Source organism: Epinephelus lanceolatus, chromosome 9, assembly GCF_041903045.1.
Source record: "Epinephelus lanceolatus isolate andai-2023 chromosome 9, ASM4190304v1, whole genome shotgun sequence".
NCBI classification, from domain to species: domain Eukaryota; kingdom Metazoa; phylum Chordata; class Actinopteri; order Perciformes; family Serranidae; genus Epinephelus; species Epinephelus lanceolatus.
In genome coordinates this window covers 183,981-200,999 of record NC_135742.1, presented here as the reverse complement: position 1 = coordinate 200,999, position 17,019 = coordinate 183,981, and the positions used below count along the sequence as shown (strand labels likewise).

At 43.2% G+C, this 17,019-nt stretch overlaps 1 protein-coding gene across 2 annotated transcripts; it reads right to left on the bottom strand.

Moving 5' to 3' along the window:
• Positions 1–72: 72 nt before the first annotated feature.
• endog (endonuclease G) lies at positions 73–9,235 on the bottom strand. 2 transcript variants are annotated; one of them, XM_033618872.2, is made up of 7 exons: positions 9,021–9,235; positions 2,026–2,219; positions 1,802–1,943; positions 1,606–1,715; positions 1,405–1,486; positions 1,090–1,314; positions 73–216 (listed from the first exon to the last, which is right to left on the bottom strand). In XM_033618872.2, the coding sequence occupies exons 1-6, from the start codon at positions 9,201–9,203 to the stop codon at positions 1,117–1,119; spliced, it is 909 nt and encodes a 302-aa protein (XP_033474763.1). In that variant the 5' UTR covers positions 9,204–9,235; the 3' UTR covers positions 73–216; positions 1,090–1,116. The 2 variants fall into 2 exon arrangements, with proteins under 2 accessions (XP_033474763.1, XP_078027232.1); XM_078171106.1 differs by having other exon boundaries at positions 73–1,314.
• Between the last annotated feature and the right edge of the window lie 7,784 nt (positions 9,236–17,019).

Below are 17,019 nucleotides of genomic sequence, written 5' to 3'. Positions count from 1 at the left end.
TTAAAACCCTTAAAGTGAAAACAGGTTAAGAGTTTTTATCTACAGAAGCACTTAAAGACGAACAGCAATCAATGACAGCTGATTATTATTTATTGATCATCTTTAATCACAATTATCTCTGAAATATCAAATATAATAATATACAAACATGATGATGTCACACGGTCACATGATGATGCTGTCCAGCAGGCGTCTTGCAGGAAACACGTCGGCTCTCTGAGTAAAGACATCAGGAATAATCAATAATGTTAATACTGTTCATAGTTAATGTCTCCACAGTAAAAGTTGTGGATGGTCCCAACAGAAGCGTTCCTTAGCGTCCCCATGTTTGGTCCCCCCTCTGTTGGGGTACCTAGCACACAGATCTGGTACTAAAAGGTGGAGCTAGGAACCCTGCAGTCTGATTGGTCAGTAGAGGACGCTCACTCTGGTTTTATGTAACCTCTGTTCATACATCAGTAAACTACAACTATAAAATGAAAGAGAAAAAAATAACTTCATTCACTGGGCCGACTGCCGGCAACTTTTAAGGTGGAACGTTAACTTGTAATGTTACTCAATGCATGAGTTGATGACGTGAATCCATCAGCACACCTTAAATTTCACTGTGACAACTTTGACCATCACTTTAGTTTTTATATGACACACACTTTTAGTAATGACTTTAAAACTACAGATTAATTTGGAGCGGATTATGTGAAGGTCATATATTCTAATCCTCACTTCCTGTGGGCTACAGCAACATTAAACCCCTGAGCTTGCCTGAGAAGGACTAAATGCACAAAGCTGCTATTTTTAAATATCCCATGGAGAGAGACTCTCACTGCAGTCTGTTCTATTTTGTTGTGAAAATGTGGGCGTGCAGCCTCGTTCTGTGGACGATAAACCAGGTGCAGACTTCCATCTGTGTCACCGCTGATGAGGAAATACAGCGAGTGCTGGACGGAGCAGTGAGTGACAACAACCCCGCCCACATTTAAGAGGACTGTCTGAACACACCGAGGCTCTAGGTACCATGTCTGAAGGCTTACTGCTGGTTCCAGAGGGTTTGGTTTAGATGAGGTTTAACTGGTGGTGATTTAGACTCACAGATGCAGTGCATTGTGGGTAATGTATCTATCTGGCGGTGATGGCCTGCAGGCTGCTGGTCCTCTTCATGATGTTTGGGACAAACTGAAGTCCTGATGCTCGTTCAATGGTTTCTATGGGAACCAGGAAACGCTCCAGAGGAACCTTCTCATTCACTGGTTCATTGGGTAAAACATACGACCGAAGCTCCACCCCCCTGCCGTCGATCTGCTCCAGGATCACCACCTGACGACACACAGGACAGGACCATCGCCATCGTCACCATCATCACTGTCATCATCATCACCATCACCAACATCAGACAGGTGAACTCACCTTGAAGAAGTGCGTTGGCACGGCAACATGGTTTCGTCCCAACACCTGATATCGAACGTAGAGTTTCCCGTCAGCCTCCTGCCTGAAACACGCACACGCACACACACACACACACACACACACACACACACCTGCTGATGTAACTCTGTAGCCCCGCCCACACCGCATTCAGACACCTCAGAAGAAGAGTCAGAGTGTCACCTGGGCAGGTAGAGCGGCCCCGTGCACACGTACACGTTCAGGTAGGATTTGGTCAGAGAGCGACACAACTTCTCCAGATTGTTCCAGGTGTTCTGGTTCAGGTGAGGGTTCTAAACACGGAACACACAGGACGTTAACACACCTGCAGACTGGTGTGCGTGTGTGTGCGTGTGTGTGTGTGTGTGTGCGCTTTTACCTGGGGTGCAACGTTGCTCAGGTAGAAGGTGTCGTCCATGGCTTTCTGACTCCACTTGTGATTGGCTGCAGCTGCCAGGTGTCCTCTGTCGAAGCCACTCCCCCTGTAGTCGGCGTTGGTTGCTCTGTGGAACACGTGCACGCTGTGCGGGGGGTGGAGTCAGGTTTAAATAAAGATTAAATGTCCTGTCTGACATCCTGTCTTTACCTGTCCTCATGTCTCACCTGTCGTCCTCTTTGAACTCACAGTACTTCCTGTCTGATGGGCCGCTCAGGGAGGCAGGGCTTAGCCTCTCTATTACCCAGGATGCAGTGCGTGTGCGGGTGTCATACGAGGTGACATAGGATTCTCTGGTCTTGATGTTGGCCAATGAGGGGAAGCCGTACTTCATCACTGCCCCCGACCCACCTGGACTCACCTGGACAACGAGACATAGCAGGTAAATACAGACTGTGATGTCATGTAGCGAGCAGGCAGTCAGCATCTGTTCAGACACTGACGTGTAAACAAACATCAGATGAGATCAGACGACCTGCTGTCATCGGGTCAGATTGTAAACAGGCTGAATAAAGTTTAATCAAACAGAACACCTCAAGAACAGGAAGTGAGGCTGTTTTTTCTGAGACTGGTTAAAAGAGGTAGGGACTCAACCTTTGAACTGTGGGAGCTGAGGGCTGTGACACTAATAGAGCAGTGATTTCTTCATCTAAATCATCAACGTGTCTCTTAGACCCCATCCCAACTAGGCTACTTAAGGAGATCTTACCTTTAGTTAACACTCATATATTAGATATGATCCAGTGTTTCCCACAGGATTTTGGGAAACTATTGGGGGGGGGGGGATTTGTATACAAAATGTACTGAAAGGTAAAATCATCAAGTTTTGAAAAAGTATTGCAATTTAATTTTGTCTTTAATGTTATTAAATCTTATATTACCTTTGTAATATGATTATCTTATATAATGTTATTACTATCCTAAAACATTCTCCAGGTCCTCTGAAACTCTGCAGGACTTATTTCCACCCTGCCCAGCAGTGGCGCCGTGGCGAACGGTCCCTAACTGCGGGGAGAACGGAGCAGGCTTCCCCGGAGGTCCGCTGCTTTTTCCGGTCCCTCTTCTCCACACTTTGGGCTCTAGTTTTGCAGACCGGGCGAGGCGGGGGTACAGCGCACCTGCGCTTCACCAACTGGGTGTGGCCAGGTGGATTTTGCAAGTTTGGCACACTGTGCGCGCTGGCGCAGCTACTCGTCTGTCCCACCTCCGTCCCTCCTACCTGCGCAAGTTGGAAAGAGGGAGGAGAGAAGGCGTGGAGTGGGTTTTACACACATCACACCAATCAAATGAGCCCCTCTCCTCGCCCTTAAATGCGCCACGCAAAGGCGTAATGAGAGTTTACTCAATTCGCTATGGCAGAAGAGAGCAGCAGCGTCAGACGGCCAAACTTCTCCCAGGAAGAAAGTGATGTTTTGGTCCGGGAGGTCCAAGCTCGCAGTGTCCGAATATACGGAACTGCGAGCAGACATCCACGGGCTGATGATGCAAAGGTAGCCTGGGAGGAGGTCACCACAACTGTAAATCAATGCTGCGTTTCTCTCGTGTGCGCGCGCTCTCTCTCTTTCTCTCTCGCAGTCTCACTCCGTTTCTTTTCTTTTGACTTTTCTAAGATGACAGATGCTGAATATATACTCCCTATCTGATGCTGTGGCTGTTTGTGGTTGGCTGAGAGGGATGTGAACTCACTACTTTGCAGCTGTTTAATCAAATCAGGTTGGGTTTCCATTACGCGTGCCAAACGTGCCAAACGTGCCAATCCCCTTTCATCTGACATCAGATGTGACGGGACAGTCGATATAGAGATACATTTATGTGCTGATTGCAGATAGTTGCATTGAATAGTGGTTTTGTGGCTATTTAGTGCATTATTAATGTGCCTGATATTTTGGAAACCTGCCTGTGAGGTTTTGGTGACGTGTGCGCACTGTCCGCTGGTCAGCCAAACTTCGGCTTACACCGGCTGCGCTCCCCCTGTGCTGACAGTAGACCTGGTTTCAGATGGCAAGCTTTTAGCGCACCTTCGGCGAAGCCTTTTGGCACGAAACTGTCACTGCGCCAAGCTGGATCTGTCGACACCTCCCCCTGCTGCGCCACCACACCCATCTCAGCGCACCTCGGTCTGCCAAACTACCAAACTGAGCGCACCTCGGGTTGCACTGCTCGAAACTAGCTCTGCGTGGGATTCGCCACCCCGCGCTGCGCCGGGAAACTAGAGCCCTTTGACTTATTTCCACCCAGCCACTGTCGAGCGCTGGATCAGCCTGAGCACATCGGCACAAAACGTTATGGCGTTCGAGATATTATTTATATCATGAGAAGTCAATGCTTTCGGCAGCCTCAATCTTTTATTTAGAAACTATGGCGGGTCAAATTAAACTATGGCGGGCCGCCATAGTTTCGTTAATTAATGGGAAACATTGTATGATCAATATATCCTTATTAACAGACTATGTACCACAGTCTTTTAAGGTAGCTGTAATTAAACCTCTACTAGAAAAGCCCACCCTGGATCCAGAGGTGTTAGCCAACTATAGACCAATATCTAATCTTCCCTTTATGTCAAAGATCCTTGAGAAAGTAGTCGCAGACCAGCTGTGTGATTTTCTCCATGATAATAATTTATTTGAGGAATTTCAGTCAGGATTTAGAGTGCATCATAGCACTGAGACAGCACTAGTTAAAATTACAAATGACCTTCTGATTGCTTCAGACAAAGGACTTGTCTCTGTTCTTGTTTTATTAGATCTTAGTGCGGCGTTTGACACAATTGACCATCAAATTCTACTGCAGAGACTGGATCACTTAATTGGCCTAAAAGGTTCTGCACTAAGCTGGTTTAAATCTTATTTATCTGATCGTTTTCAGTTTGTTCACGTTCATGATGAATCATCCTTACGTACTAAAGTTTGTTTTGGAGTTCCGCAAGGTTCTGTGCTCGGACCAATCCTATTTACTCTATATATGCTTCCTTTAGGTAACATCATTAGAAATCACTCTGTAAATTTCCATTGTTATGCGGATGATACGCAGTTGTATTTATCTATGAAGCCAGAAGAAAGTAATCAATTAACTAAACTTCATAATTGCCTTAAAGACATAAAAACCTGGATGAGCACCAATTTCCTGATGTTAAATTCAGACAAAACTGAAGTTATTGTTCTTGGCCCCAATCAACTCAGAGACTCTTTATCTGATGACATAGTTTCTCTAGATGGCATTGCTCTGGCCTCTAGCACTACCGTAAGAAACCTCGGAGTAACATTTGATCAAGATTTGTCTTTTAATTCTCATTTAAAACAAACCTCACGGACTGCATTTTTTCATCTGCGTAATATTGTGAAAATTAGACCTATCCTGACCCGAAAAGATGCAGAAAAATTGGTCCACGCTTTTGTTACCTCTAGGCTGGATTACTGTAACTCTCTATTATCAGGTAGCTCTAGTAAGTCCTTAAAAACTCTCCAGCTAATTCAGAATGCAGCAGCACGTGTACTAACAGGAACTAAGAAACAAGATCATATTTCTCCTGTTTTAGCTTCTCTGCACTGGCTCCCTGTAAAATCCAGAATTGAATTTAAAATCCTACTGTTAACTTATAAAGCTCTAAATGGTCAAGCTCCGTCATATCTTAGAGAGCTCATAGTGCCATATTATCCCACCAGAACACTGCGCTCTGAGAACGCAGGGTTACTCGTGGTCCCTAAAGTCTCCAAAAGTAGATCAGGAGCCAGAGCCTTCAGCTATCAGGCTCCTCTCCTGTGGAATCATCTTCCTGTTACGGTCCGGGAGGCAGACACCGTCTCCACATTTAAGACTAGACTTAAGACTTTCCTCTTTGATAAAGCTTATAGTCAGAGCCGGCTCAGGCTTGCACTGTACCAGCCCCTAGTTAGGCTGACTTAGGCCTAGTCTGCCGGGGGACCCCCTATAATACACCGGTCTCTCTCAGCGGTGCCTGGATAGTGTGACGTGTGTGGTTGTGCTGCTGCCGTGGTCCTGTCAGATGCCTCCTGCTGCTGCTGCCATCATTAGTCATTAGTCATACTTCTACTGTTATTATACACATATGACTATTGTCACACATGTATACTGCCAGATACTAATATATACTTTCAACATATTGTACCACAGTAGCCAGAACTATAATTATAATATTATTACTTTCATTAATGTTGTTGTAAGCTACTGTCATTACCGTCCGTCCTGCATCTCTCTCTCTCTCTGTCTCTCTCTCTGTCTCATTGTGTCATACGGATTACTGTTAATTTATTATGCTGATCTGTTCTGTACGACATCTATTGCACGTCTGTCCGTCCTGGAAGAGGGATCCCTCCTCAGTTGCTCTTCCTGAGGTTTCTACCGTTTTTTCCCTGTTAAAGGGTTTTTTTGGTGAGTTTTTCCTGATCAGCTGTGAGGGTCATAAGGACAGAGGGATGTCGTATGCTGTAAAGCCCTGTGAGGCAAATTGTGATTTGTGATATTGGGCTTTATAAATAAAATTGATTGATTGACTGCACTGTGACTGTATTGTAACTGTACTGCACTGTGACTGCACTGTGACTGCACTGTGACTGTATTGTAACTGCACTGCACTGTAACTGCACTGTAACTGTACCTGCACTGCAACTGTATTGCACCTGCACTGCACTGTGACTGCACTGTAACTGCACCTGCACTGTGACTGCACTGCAACTGCAACTGTACCTGCACTGTGACTGCACTGCAACTGCGCTGTGACTGCACTGTAACTGCAACTGCACTGCGACTGCACCTGCACTTTGACTGCACTGCCACTGCAACTGCGCTGTGACTGCACTGCAACTGCACCTGCACTGTGACTGTATTGTAACTGCACTGCACTGTGACTGAACCTGCACCTGCACTGTGACTGCACTGCACCTGCACCTCCACCTGCACTGTGACTGCACTGTGACTGCACCTGCACTGTGACTGTTTTGTGACTGCACTGCACTGTGACTGCACCTGCACCATGACTGCACCTGTGCTGTGACTGCACTGTGACTGCACTGCAACTGCACTGCAACTGCACTACAACTGCACCTCCACTGTGACTGCACTGCAACTGCGCTGCACTGTAACTGCACTGCATCTGCACCTCCACTGTGACTGCACTGCAACTGCGCTGAACTGTAACTGCACTGCACTGCAACTGTGACTGCACCTGCACTGTGACTGCACTGCAACTGCACTGTGACTGCACCTGCACTGTGACTGCACCTGCACTGTGACTGCACTGCAACTGCACTGTGACTGTATTGTAACTGCACTGCACTGTGACTGAACCTGCACCTGCACTGTGACTGCACTGCACCTGCACCTCCACCTGCACTGTGACTGCACTGTGACTGCACCTGCACTGTGACTGTTTTGTGACTGCACTGCACTGTGACTGCACCTGCACCATGACTGCACCTGTGCTGTGACTGCACTGTGACTGCACTGCAACTGCACTACAACTGCACCTCCACTGTGACTGCACTGCAACTGCGCTGCACTGTAACTGCACTGCATCTGCACCTCCACTGTGACTGCACTGCAACTGCGCTGAACTGTAACTGCACTGCACTGCAACTGTGACTGCACCTGCACTGTGACTGCACTGCAACTGCACTGTGACTGCACCTGCACTGTGACTGCACCTGCACTGTGACTGCTCTGCAACTGCACTGTGACTGCACCTGCACTGTGACTGCACCTGCACTGTGACTGCACTGTGCACACTAACTGATTCATTCACACCCCCACAGGATAAGAAAAGCAGCTTTGTTTAAATGATCATTTGTCTGTCTGTCCCTCTGTCTCTCTGTCTGTCTGTCTTTCTTTATAAGGCAAGGCAAGGCAAGTTTATTTGTATAGCACAATTCAACACAAGCTAATTCAAAGTGCTTTACAGAGACATTAAAAGCAACAAGACACAATTTAAAACAATAAAAACAGTCAATTAAAAAGGGAAATAGAAATTGAGAGAAAATACAGTAACATAAAATAAAAACAGGCTCAATACATTGCATCTAAGAGCACTGCATAGAACATTTGTATAGCTGCCTAAACTATACGGCCAAGGGTCCAGGCCGTGATGGCCTTTATCACTCCTGTGACTCCTTGCCACCAAAAAGTGCTCTTAGACAACATTTTAGTTTAATTTCAAAAACCGGCTCTGTCAGAGATTTCAGCTAGGATCTCTTGTCCCTGGCTCTGAACCATCTTGAATTTTGTTGGTCGGGTCTGTTTTTTAATGAGTGTATAGGACGTCTCCCTTAATAATACACCCAGTGCGCGCCCACTATTTGCTCTTGAGTCCTTCACTCAGTCTTACCGTCCCGCTGGACACAGGTTCCACACACTGGTCTTGTTCAGATTGTAATGAACTCTAAAGATCCATCTCAGGACGTCTCCCTTCTAGATCTGAATTCACAGCATGCTCCCCAGTGTTGAGTCACAGCAGTAGCTGACTCAGACTTCCCAATCACCCCCCGCAGGGATGACGACAGCCCAACCTCTTAATTCCTTAGACTCTGAAACCTCTCCTATTGGAGATTTCAGCCCGGACTCAGTCCTCAGCCCTGAAATCTCTGACATTTGCAGCCGATTTAACAATAAACCCAAATAGAATAGTCAGGATAAGAATAATAAGAATGATAAAAGAATAATAATAAAAGGCATAAATCAGCAGTGTGTAGTTAAAAGTACGGGCAGTAGAATACAGCAGGTAAGTATTTAATCTAAGAGTACGCTTCAGTAAACAATAGTGTTTTTAGCCCTGATTTAAAGGAGCTCACAGTCTGAGCAGACCTCAGATTTACAGTTTGTTCCACATAAAACATCCTTCTTTGTCCCAGCTGTCATCAGTACCCTGAACTCAACATAGTGACTGATGAATTTTAGACTGATCTGATCTGATGTCTTTAACGTCTCTTTCTGTCTTTATATTATGTTGTCTTTTATGTCTGCTAAGCTGAGGACAAGTGTCTATCCCTGGAGGACAGTTAAGATTTATTCTATATTAACTACAGTCATATTGATCTGTGCAGACTGTCTTTAACCTGTGAAAACAAGAATTACTGCTCATATTTAAATGTTACGTGTGTGTGTGTGTGTGTGTGTGTGTGTGTGTCACTGACCCTCTCACGCACACACTCACCGTCAGTTCGGAGGCCTGGACCGTCGGTACCGGGATCACCGGGACTCTCCTCAGAAGCTCCGGCAGAGTCCCGGCTCCGTTCTCCTCCTCCTGCCGGCCTCTGACGCTCAGCAGGCGGGTCACTGAAGCTCCGAGTCCTGCTCCGACCAACAAGGTCGTTCCGGTCCTCCACCACCACCTCATGCTGCTGTTCAGCCGCCAGTGACGCGCTCTGATGACGTCACTTCAGTCGTACTGTGACATGTTCACTGTCATCACGTAAAGTCCGACATCCTCTGACACACAGACTCATTACCATGGAAACATCGGAGCGACGGTTGCAGTCACCGTGACTGTTGTCATGTTGTGTCTGTTGATCAGAGGATATAAGCCCAACGTGTACAGTGCTGTGTCACACTGTGTCATATACAGAGATGATCACAGAGCTGTGACTGGCTTTAGTTCATCACTTCTTATGTTGTTCTCTGCTCTGTATATCTAATACTACAAAGCGCCCCCTACAGGACAGCTGCAGTAACACTGTAATCTGATTACTCTCTACAGTCTGTGTCTTGTGTCTTACGTCTCTGTATCATGATGGTGAATATTGTGTCTGACCCACAGGATTTAAGTCCAGTTTTAATATTCTACAGTACCTTATTTACACACACGAGTTTTAATTTTTAGTCAGCTAATGGAAGAATAAAAAACATCATGTCTGTGCTGCAGTGAATTGTGGGTAATGAAATCAGTGGAGTCTGCAAAAAGGCCTCTGTTGGTCCCTGTGGACTGATGAACTGTAGATCTGGATCCTCAGAACTCTCAGACTTCCTGTGAACGCTCCTGCAAAGTGTGGTGATGTCTGAACATTTGGATTCAACCAGAATATGTGCATATGTATGTATATATGTGTATATGTATGTATGTATATATGTGTGTGTCTGTATGTATGTATGTATGTATGTTTGTATGTGTATATGTATATGTGTATATGTATGTATATGAATATATGTGTATGTGTATATGTATATGTATATGTATATATACAGTACAGGCCAAAAGTTTGGACACACCTTCTCATTCAATGCGTTTTCTTTATTTTCATGACTATTTACATTGTAGATTCTCACTGAAGGCATCAAAACTATGAATGAACACATGTGGAGTTATGTACTTAACAAAAAAAGGTGAAATAACTGAAAACATGTTTTATATTCTAGTTTCTTCAAAATAGCCACCCTTTGCTCTGATTACTGCTTTGCACACTCTTGGCATTCTCTCCATGAGCTTCAAGAGGTAGTCACCTGAAATGGTTTTCCAACAGTCTTGAAGGAGTTCCCAGAGGTGTTTAGCACTTGTTGGCCCCTTTGCCTTCACTCTGCAGTCCAGCTCACCCCAAACCATCTCGATTGGGTTCAGGTCTGGTGACTGTGGAGGCCAGGTCATCTGCCGCAGCACTCCATCACTCTCCTTCTTGGTCAAATAGCCCTTACACAGCCTGGAGGTGTGTTTGGGGTCATTGTCCTGTTGAAAAATAAATGATCGTCCAACTAAACGCAAACCGGATGGGATGGCATGTCGCTGCAGGATGCTGTGGTAGCCATGCTGGTTCAGTGTGCCTTCAATTTTGAATAAATCCCCAACAGTGTCACCAGCAAAACACCCCCACACCATCACACCTCCTCCTCCATGCTTCACAGTGGGAACCAGGCATGTGGAATCCATCCGTTCACCTTTTCTGCGTCTCACAAAGACACGGCGGTTGGAACCAAAGATCTCAAATTTGGACTCATCAGACCAAAGCACAGATTTCCACTGGTCTAATGTCCATTCCTTGTGTTTCTTGGCCCAAACAAATCTCTTCTGCTTGTTGCCTCTCCTTAGCAGTGGTTTCCTAGCAGCTATTTGACCATGAAGGCCTGATTGGCGCAGTCTCCTCTTAACAGTTGTTCTAGAGATGGGTCTGCTGCTAGAACTCTGTGTGGCATTCATCTGGTCTCTGATCTGAGCTGCTGTTAACTTGCGATTTCTGAGGCTGGTGACTCGGATGAACTTATCCTCAGAAGCAGAGGTGACTCTTGGTCTTCCTTTCCTGGGTCGGTCCTCGTGTGTGCCAGTTTGGTTGTAGCGCTTGATGGTTTTTGCGACTCCACTTGGGGACACATTTAAAGTTTTTGCAATTTTCCAGACTGACTGACCTTCATTTCTTAAAGTAATGATGGCCACTCGTTTTTCTTTAGTTAGCTGATTGGTTCTTGCCATAATATGAATTTTAACAGTTGTCCAATAGGGCTGTCGGCTGTGTATTAACCTGACTTCTGCACAACACAACTGATGGTCCCAACCCCATTGATAAAGCAAGAAATTCCACTAATTAACCCTGATAAGGCACACCTGTGAAGTGGAAACCATTTCAGGTGACTACCTCTTGAAGCTCATGGAGAGAATGCCAAGAGTGTGCAAAGCAGTAATCAGAGCAAAGGGTGGCTATTTTGAAGAAACTAGAATATAAAACATGTTTTCAGTTATTTCACCTTTTTTTGTTAAGTACATAACTCCACATGTGTTCATTCATAGTTTTGATGCCTTCAGTGAGAATCTACAATGTAAATAGTCATGAAAATAAAGAAAACGCATTGAATGAGAAGGTGTGTCCAAACTTTTGGCCTGTACTGTATATGTGTGTGTGTATGTATGTATGTATATGTATATGTGTATATGAATATATGTGTATGTGTATATGTATGTATATATGTGTATATACTGTATGTATGTATGTACATGAATATATGTTTTTGTGTATATGTATATATGTATGTATATATGTGTATGTGTATGTATTAGGGATGTAACGATGTGGAAAATTTGATATCTTGATTATAGTGACCAAATTATCACGGTAAACGATAATATTGCGATATTTTTTCAAACGCTGTAAAATGTCCAAAAAATAGATATATTGAAATAACTTCACTAAATCTTGTAACTTCCTTATCATACCAAAATGTTAACAGCCAAAATCTTACATTAAAATGAAACTTTCACATTAAAGGGGCAAGGGATTGGCACAGCAACAGAAAATTTTATTTTAAATGACAAAATATGTAAACATATTACAGGAACAAAGCTTATTTGTCTTTACAGTCAGCAAAATATGTAAACAATTTATATAGCACGAGAGGAAAAATATATATTAAACAAAACAATGCAAGAGTAGAACAAAAATATAGAATAGATATCACAAATGTGCAGGAGAAACCAAAAAACCCTAAGGGCAATGGTCATCATTACACAGAATAATTCACACATTAGAAGTGTGCATGTGAGTCAGAGGATTACCTGTATGAGAAAAGGAGTGCATGCTCTCGTGTGTGTGTGTGTTAGGTCAAGACTATGAGCAGTGAATTTAATTAACCTTATAAAACTGAGAGCCCCCATTAAGGCTCTCGGTCAAAGGTTAACACGGCAGCGTTTTATGTTGTTTGCTTGAGCTGATGTCGAGAAAGCATAACTGGCCGTCTATATCGATTCTAGCTCGCCATACAATAACCATAATCACAGTGATTCAATCATAGTTGATCTCAATTAGCGTTACGTTACGTCCGTTTATATTCTGTCAGCTCCACTCAGTGTTTTAAGCTCCGTTTCGTTTTGAGACACTTTGCAACATAGCTGCTAATATGGCTATTAGCTATTCAGCTAGTTTTAGCTCCTAAGTGTCTTAAACGAAAATGGAAAACCTAGTCGCCGTTTAGGAGGACAGATACGGCTCAAATGTCCCGTATAACTTACATCGAGAGTTACACATTATGACAATCTCAGTAAAACCGAAGTCCCTCACACAATAACTGACGTTTGCATAGCATAACTTGCATTGGCTGTAAAGCTGTGGATGATGGTCACGGAGGTGAGCCAGCAGATTTGTAGTGTTGCTACCCTTCGCAGCAACTTTCTTTCTGCATGTTCTGCACACAGGATAGTTGTCCTCCACCAGCTGTCCCTCGGCATTCTTCAGAAACCCAAAGTACGCCCAGACCTCAGACTCTGTGCGTTTAGCTGGGGGGTGAGATGTCCGAAGTGGCGCTATCACCACCTTCAGCCATGTTTTAATTCTTTGTGTTTACACGCGGTACGCATTCACGCAGCGCCTGCATCGCGAGACTTGAATGAGGCTGTTATTACATATCCTGATAATCCACCGCGATAATGCAATTAAACGGTAATTCTTACCGTGTAAATTCTTACCGTGTAAAAATTAACCGAAATTTACCGCAATATCGGTAATCGTTACATCCCTAATATACACATATATACATACATACATACATACATACATATATGCATACATATACATATATATACATACATACATACATACATGCATACATATACATATATATACACATATATACATACATATACATACATACATATTGTATCTGAATTCTCAGAGTTTTTATCCAGTTTAGTTCTTAAATCAGATAAAGTTATTATTGTTGTAGGCGATTTTAACATTCATGTCGACGTTGATAATGACTCCCTGGCTACTGCGTTTATCTCATTATTAGACTCCATTGGCTTCAGTCAGGGTGTACATGAACCCACTCATTGTTTTAACCATACCCTCGATCTAGCTCTGACATATGGAATTGAAATTGATAACCTAAAAGTCTTTCCACAGAATCCCTCGCTATCAGATCATTATCTGATTACTTCTGATTTCTTTTTACCCGATTACACGCCACTCAGCAACAGTTACTATGCTAGATGTTTATCAGATAGTGCTGTCGCAAAATTTAAGGAAAAGATTACTTCGTCGTTAAATTCAATACCAAGTCCCTCAGTAACAGAGGTTTCCCGTACCGACTTTGATCATTTTGTCGATAGCGCCGTAGGCTCGCTGCGAACAACACTTGACTCTGTAGCTCCTCTTAAAAAGAAGTTAAAAAAGCAAAGAAAGTTCGCTCCTTGGTATAACTCTCAAACCCGTAAGTTAAAACAAATATTGCGAAAATTTGAAAGGAATTGGCGATTGACCAAACTGGAAGAATCTCGTTTAATCTGGACAGACAGTCTCAAAACTTATAAGAGGGGCCTCCGCAATGCCAGAGCAAACTATTACTCAGCATTAATAGAAGAAAACAAGAACAACCCCAGGTTTCTTTTCAGCACTGTAGCCAGGCTGACTGAGAGTCAAAGCTCTATTGAGCCTTGTATTCCTTTAGCCCTTAGCAGTAATGATTTTATGAGCTTTTTTAATGACAAAATTCTAACTATTAGAGGCAAAATTCATGACCTCCTGTCCTCAAACGCAGCTGTAAGACCTAATATATATTTAGATTGCTTCTCCCCAATTTCTCTTCAAGAATTGACAGCAGTGATTTCTTCATCTAAATCATCAACGTGTCTCTTAGACCCCATCCCAACTAGGCTACTTAAGGAGGTCTTTCCTTTAGTTAACACTCATATATTAGATATGATCAATATATCCTTATTAACAGGCTATGTACCACAGTCTTTTAAGGTAGCTGTAATTAAACCTCTCCTAAAAAAGCCCACCCTGGATCCAGAGGTGTTAGCCAACTATAGACCAATATCTAATCTTCCCTTTATGTCAAAGATCCTTGAGAAAGTAGTCGCAGACCAGCTGTGTGATTTTCTCCATGATAATAATTTATTTGAGGAATTTCAGTCAGGATTTAGAGTGCATCATAGCACTGAGACAGCACTAGTTAAAATTACAAATGACCTTCTGATTGCTTCAGACAAAGGACTTGTCTCTGTTCTTGTTTTATTAGATCTTAGTGCGGCGTTTGACACAATTGACCATCAAATTCTGCTACAGAGACTGGATCACTTAATTGGCCTAAAAGGTTCTGCACTAAGCTGGTTTAAATCTTATTTATCTGATCGTTTTCAGTTTGTTCACGTTCATACTTTACGTACCAAAGTTTGTTTTGGAGTTCCGCAAGGTTCTGTACTCGGACCAATCCTATTTACTCTATATATGCTTCCTTTAGGTAACATCATTAGAAATCACTCTATAAATTTCCATTGTTATGCAGATGATACTCAGTTGTATTTATCGATGAAGCCAGAAGAAAGTAATCAATTAACTAAACTCCATAACTGCCTTAAAGACATAAAAACTTGGATGAGCAGCAATTTCCTGATGTTAAATTCAGACAAAACTGAAGTTATTGTTCTTAACTATGCCCCAAACAACTCAGAGACTCGTTATCTGATGACATAGTTTCTCTAGATGGCATTGCTCTGGCCTCTAGCACTACCGTAAGAAACCTCGGAGTAATATTTGATAAAGATTTGTCTTTTAATTCTCATTTAAAACAAACCTCACTGACTGCATTTTTTCATCTGCGTAATATTGCGAAAATTAGGCCTATCCTGACCCGAAAAGATGCAGAAAAATTGGTCCACGTTTTTGTTACCTCAAGGCTGGATTACTGTAACTCTCTATTATCAGGTAGCTCTAGTAAGTCCTTAAAAACTCTCCAGCTAATTCAGAATGCAGCAGCACGTGTACTAACAGGAACTAAGAAACGAGATCATATTTCTCCTGTTTTAGCTTCTCTGCACTGGCTCCCTGTAAAATCCAGAATTGAATTTAAAATCCTACTGTTAACTTATAAAGCTCTAAATGGTCAAGCTCCGTCATATCTTAGAGAGCTCATAGTGCCATATTATCCCACCAGAACACTGCGCTCTGAGAACGCAGGGTTACTCGTGGTCCCTAAAGTCTCCAAAAGCAGATCAGGAGCCAGAGCCTTCAGCTATCAGGCTCCTCTCCTGTGGAATCATCTTCCTGTTACGGTCCGGGAGGCAGACACCGTCTCCACATTTAAGACTAGACTTAAGACTTTCCTCTTTGATAAAGCTTATAGTTAGGGCTGGCTCAGGCTTGCCCTGTACCAGCCCCTAGTTAGGCTGACTTAGGCCTAGTCTGCCGGAGGACCCCCTATAATACACCGGGCACCTTCTCTCCTTCTCTCTCTCTCTCTCGTATTCTATTACTGCATCTTGCTAACTCGGCCATTCTGGATGTCACTAACTCGGCTTCTTCTCCGGAGCCTTTGTGCTCCACTGTCTCTCAGATTAACTCATATCACAGCGGTGCCTGGACAGCGTGACGTGTGTGGTTGTGCTGCTGCCGTGGTCCTGCCAGATGCCTCCTGCTGCTGCTGCTGCCATCATTAGTCATTAGTCATATTTCTACTGTTATTATACACATATGACTATCGTCACACATGTATACTGCCAGATATTAATACATACTTTCAACATATTGTACCACAGTAGCCAGAACTATAACTATAATATTATTACTTTCAATAATGTTGTTGTAACCTACTGTCATTACCTGCATCTCCCTCTCTGTCTCTCTCTCTGTCTCTCTCTCTGTCTCTCTCTCTCTGTCTCATTGTGTCATGTGGATTACTGTTAATTTATCATGTTGATCTGTTCTGTACGACATCTATTGCACGTCTGTCCGTCCTGGAAGAGGGATCCCTCCTCAGTTGCTCTTCCTGAGGTTTCTACCGTTTTTTTTTCCCCGTTAAAGGGTTTTTTGGGGAGTTTTTCCTGATCAGCTGTGAGGGTCATAAGGACAGAGGGATGTCGTATGCTGTAAAGCCCTGTGAGGCAAATTGTGATTTGTGATATTGGGCTTTATAAATAAAATTGATTGATTGATTGATTGATATACATACATATATGCATACATATACACATATATACATACATATACATACATACATATATATATATACATACATACATATATACATACATATACATATACACATATATACATATTAGGGATGTAATGATTACCGATATTACGGTAAATTTCGGTTAATTTTTACACGGTAAGAATTACCGTTTATGTTTAAATTAATTGCATTATCGCGGTGGATTATCAGGATATGTAATAACAGCCTCATTCAAGTCTCGCGATGCAGGCGCTGCGTGAATGCGTACCGCGTGTAAACACAAAGAATTA

Excerpts from the sequence above, each read along its gene's own strand:
- endog (XM_078171106.1), bottom strand. The coding sequence starts at position 9,203 with ATGAGGTGGTGGTGGAGGACCGGAACGACCTTGTTGGTCGGAGCAGGA. Across the intron at positions 1,487-1,605 it reads GGGCCGCTCTACCTGCCCAG|GCAGGAGGCTGACGGGAAAC; the intron begins GTGACACTCTGA and ends TGCGTGTTTCAG. Across the intron at positions 1,315-1,404 it reads TGCCAACGCACTTCTTCAAG|GTGGTGATCCTGGAGCAGAT; the intron begins GTGAGTTCACCT and ends GTGTGTCGTCAG.